General features: G+C 37.8%; 1 protein-coding gene across 1 annotated transcript; it reads right to left on the reverse strand.

Moving 5' to 3' along the window:
* Positions 1-3,564: 3,564 nt before the first annotated feature.
* Positions 3,565-3,902, reverse strand: LOC116568877 (ferritin heavy chain-like). Its single transcript, XM_032304625.1, has one exon. The coding sequence runs from the start codon at positions 3,845-3,847 to the stop codon at positions 3,596-3,598; it is 252 nt and encodes an 83-aa protein (XP_032160516.1). The 5' UTR covers positions 3,848-3,902; the 3' UTR covers positions 3,565-3,595.
* Positions 3,903-5,043: the final 1,141 nt, after the last annotated feature.

Below are 5,043 nucleotides of genomic sequence, written 5' to 3' on the forward strand. Positions count from 1 at the left end.
TGTGTCATCCTGTAAACTGTGCTTAACTTAACTTTTACATCCTGCAATCCCATCACCATGATCCAGATACCTAGAACTCTGGGACTCCCTACCCTGCATAGCATCAAGCCTACTTCTAAGGGCATGACTGGAAAACTTTCCCAGGTACATCCTCTCTTTCTGCATTCCAGCTGTACAAAGAGCTAGGCTTTAGAGGGAGCAATTTTTGTAGGAGTGGAGATAGGGACAGTATAGATGAATCTCAGATGTGGGCTGAGAGGACATATGTGCTGAAGACCCTTATGTTGTGGGTACAGGCCTAGAGTAGAAGGCAGGGTTTGGGTGCAAGTTGGGACCTCCATTTGTATTCTCTCCCAGACCCCCAAAATTTGGGGCATGAGTCTTGTTAGAGTAACAAGTAACATATTTCCTTTTGTATTTTATATAAAAACATGACCATGTAAATGCGCTGCAAGTATTTCCTAGGGTTGGGGGGGAGGGCTCTGAACAAGCACAGTGTCCAGTGATAGACAAAAGGATAAAGAAGGTGTGATACACACACACACACACACACACACAATGGAATATTATGCAGCTATTAAAAGGATGAGATCTTGTTATTTGCAACAATGTGGATGGACCTAGAGGGTATTATGCTAAGTGAAGTAGGTCAGAAAGAGAAAGAAAAATGCCATATAATTTCACTTATACTTGTGATTTCACTTATATTGGAATTAAAAAAAAAACAAATGAATAAACAAAAAGCAGAATCAGACTTCTATAAATATAGAGAACAAACTGATGGTTCCCAAAAGGAAGGGGCATGAGGGGTTGGGCAAAATGGATGAAGGGGGTAGGAGATATAGCCTTCTAGTTATGGAATGAATAAGTCACAGAAATAAAAGGCACAGCATAAGGAATATAGTCAATGATATCATAGTAGTGTTGTATGGTGACAGATGGTAGCTACACTTGTGTTAAGCCTAGCATAAAATAAAGAGAAGTTGAATCATTACACCTGAAACTAATGTAATACTGTGTATCAACTATACTCAAATAAAAAAATTGATGGGGCACCTGGGTGGCTCAGCTGGTTAAGCCTCTGCCTCCAGCTCAGGTCATGATCTCAGGGTCCTGGGCTGGAGCCCCACATTGGGCTCTCTGCTCAGTAGTGAGCCTTCTTCCCCATGCCCCACTTGCCTCTCTGCCTACTTGTGATCTCTGTCTGTCAAGTAAACAAATAAAATCTTTTAAGAAATTGAAAAAGAAGCACATTTTGCATAATGATGCAATTCATGAAAAAATATAATCAATGTGAACTAAAATATAATTATGCTATTATAAAAATCATCTACAGTTGCCTTTAAAATTGCTTTATAGCCAAAAAAAGTCAATCTGTAGAAAAATTACTGAATAAAATTTAACAACTATTTGTGACAAAACTCTTATCAAAATATAACCAGAGGGGCGCCTGGGTGGCTCAGTGGGTTAAGCCGCTGCCTTCGGCTCAGGTCATGATCTCGGGGTCCCGGGATGGAGTCCCACATCGGGCTCTCTGCTCAGCAGGGAGCCTGCTTCCTCCTCTCTCTCTCTCTGCCTGCCTCTCTGCCTACTTGTGATCTCTGTTTGTCAAATAAATAAATAAAATCTTAAAAAAATATATATAACCAGAGATTTACTTAACTTTGTAAGAGTTCTCTATCAGAAACTTAGAGAAAGAAATATACTTAATGAGAAGATTTTAGAAATAATTTTTTCAAACTCAAGCAATTATAAGTGCCTACTAGTATTACTTTTGTTTAAGATTGTTTTAAAAGTTTACAGTAAAAAAAAGTAAAATAAATAAAATGTGTAAGAATTAGAAAGGAAGAAACAAAAACTCACCTTATCTGAAGAAAATATAATCACTTACCTTGAAAATTCAATGAAATTTACATTTTAACTATTAGAACTAATAACTATTAGAACTAATAGAACTATTAGAACTAATTTTAACTATTAGAACTAATAAGAACTAATAACTATTAGAACTATTAGAACTATTAGAACTAATAATAAGGGAGAACAAATTCTTATAAATCAAATTAATATACAAATGTATTTTCATCCAACATAACAGCTTAAAACAATTAGGAAGCAATACATAGAAAAGATAACTTAAAGGGAGGGGAAAATTTTTTGAGCCACCAAGACTGTAAAGAAGAAGGTGAAACATTTGACTGCATTAAAGCAACAACAACATTAAGAACAATAACTCTTTTGAATTACAGACATCAAAAGAAAGGGAAATGACAAATCAGAGACTTGGTGATGTTATTTGATACATATAATTCACAAATGATTGGAAACCTGAATATATACAAGTTTGGCAGATCTTATCGCAGGAGAAAGAACTCAATGCAAAATATTGAAAATTCACAGAGATGAAGCTCAAATAGTCAAAAATCATGTAAAAGTATTCAATATCATTGGTAACCCAGATCCAAGGTAATATAAAATTAGGTCCTCTGCTGGGCAAAATAATGGCCCCCAAAGATGTCCCCAGATACTGCAATTATGTTCATTAACAATGCAAAGGAGCAATTAAGTTTGTTCATCAACTGACCTTCAGATGGGGAGATTATCCTGGATTATTGGAGTGGGTTTTAGGTAATCATAAAGATCCTTATAAGTGGCAGAGGACAAGCAGAAAAGTCAGAGGAGAGGAATCTGCTGCTGGCTCTGAAGATGGAGGAAGGGACCACAAGGCAAGGAACACAGCAATCTATAGAAGTTAAAAAAGCAAGGAAACAGATTAGAACCCCTCAAAGGAATGCAGCCCTGCTGACCCCTTGATTTGAACTGGAAAATAATATACTTGTGTTGTCATTAAGCTATTACATTTGTGGTAATTTATTATGGCAGGAATAGAAAACTAACATAAGCCCCAGCAAAGCACCCCAGTGCTCTTACTGGGGTGGCAAATGCATAAAAGTCTGACAATGTCATATGTTAAGAATGTGGAAAATGGGAGATGTCATGCTATGCTGGTGATCAGTGGTAAATTAGTACATCTTCTTTGGAGGGCAGTTTTACAATATCTAATATGCTTATACTTTCAGGACCAGCAATTTTATTGCTAGGTATATTTGAGAGAAATTATGACACATAGGAACAAAGAGACACATACAAGATGTGCTTCAGAGACCTGCTATCTTCAGAGAATTTGTCTTATTTTCAGTATCTCTTCAAGGAAAATTTGGAGTCAGCATGAGTTTCTATCATTTGGAGAATGGATAAATAATATACAGTGATCTGATGGAATAGTATGCAGCAGGTGAATGGACTAGAGCCACTATTATTAACAAGACTAAAATGCAAAAATATAAATTTGAGGGGAAAAAAGCAAGTTTCAGAAGGGGTGTGTGCATGTGTGTGAATGCGTGTGTGTGAATTGTAACATTATATACATTTTTGAAACATGTAAACAGTTATTTCTGTTGTTTTTGAGTACATAATTATGTGGTACAGCTATTAAAATCATCTATGGGGGTGCACCTGGGTGGCTCAGTAGGTTGGAGCCTCTGCCTTCGTCTCGGGTCATGGTCTCAGGTGGCTCGGGAAGACAGCCTAAGGCTTAGCTCTCACTATCACTGTTTCCCAAGGTGTGCTTGTCAAAGAGATACTCCGCCATGCCAGATTCGGGGGCCCCCATCTTGCGCAGGTTGGTTACATGGTCACCCAATTCTTTGATGGATTTCACCTGCTCATTCAAGTAATGAGTCTCAATGAAGTCACACAAATGGGGGTCATTTTTATCAGTGGCCAGTTTGTGCAGTTCCAGTAGTGACTGATTCACACTCTTTTCCAAGTGTAATGCACACTCCATTGCATTCAGCCCATTCTCCCAATCATCACGGTCTGGTTTCTTGATATCCTGAAGGAAGATATTATATATCTCATATTTTGAGCATCTTTCTTTTAAGATATTTGAGATGGGCCCTCTGGGTGCTCATTGCCTAAGCCCAGTGGTTTGGCTTTACCAGTTCCAGATCAAGTATGGATGTGAAGAGCTTGGTCCAGGCTACTTGCTGAGGACCTGTTGTCTGGCTTTCTGCATTTAGCATGTTTTCTTTGCAAGCTATAAATTTCCAGGAGAATGCCATGAGAACATGTTATGCTCCCGATCATTTGAAGGACCCATTAAAATATTACCCCTTGATCTTGGAGAATCGTGGTTTTCTCTGAGACTTTTGCTTTTACCTCAATCTGCTTTTCTAAAGAGCTCCCTCCAACCTCCATCCTGCTTCAATGAATCTCTAAAACCAGATCTCATGCTTGCATTTTGAGAGAATAGTATGTTAACATCTGCCAGGTTCATAATTTTTTTTTTAACCACAGAGAGAAAAATAATACATAATTTATTTGGCAAGGTTTTTTTTTTTTTTTTGGTTTATTCTTCAAAGAAAATTGTGGTGAATTGTACTTTTCAGAAGTTCAATCTTTCTAAATGTTGCCTGTATAATACATAGATTTACCTAAACAATTTTAAGATTATACATGCTTCCAACTGTACCAAACTTAATGACAGAGGGCTTCATTAGTTCCATCAAGGGCACACTCTAAAGGGACTGAGGTATGAGAAGACAGCAGTCTTGCTCTGGATTGATGTCAAGGGCAAGGGAGGACTGAGCCTGCCAATCCTGCAGGAAATCATTTCATTGTCTGCAGACTCTTCTAGAGAATGCAGGCTCCGGAGAATTACAAGGATGATCTAAATAACATCAGAATAGTCAAATGACAGCTAGCATTTTTAAACTTTCTCTAGTCCCCTGAATTTTCCACGTGCCTGTATCTTTATGACTGGAGTGGAGCTAAATTAATCTACATGCCTGCCTAAGTTGTACCTTTGCAAAGTCTACTGGATGCTTGGGTTGAATTCAGACTTTGCCTTGAATTGTTAAAACAGCCCAAGAACACTCATTAGGTGGCTATATATCCTTAGTAGAGTTGTAACCTAGCGACTCCATCATTCTGACCAGAAAAATGCACTAGGACTCCAGTAGCTAATTAATAAGTGCCTTA

This window comes from Mustela erminea, chromosome 11, assembly GCF_009829155.1.
Source record: "Mustela erminea isolate mMusErm1 chromosome 11, mMusErm1.Pri, whole genome shotgun sequence".
In the NCBI taxonomy this organism is placed as follows: Eukaryota; Metazoa; Chordata; class Mammalia; order Carnivora; family Mustelidae; genus Mustela; species Mustela erminea.

What these genes read in the sequence shown, in the direction of transcription:
- LOC116568877 (XM_032304625.1), bottom strand. Translation starts at nt 3,847, where the DNA reads ATGGAGTGTGCATTACACTTGGAAAAGAGTGTGAATCAGTCACTACTG.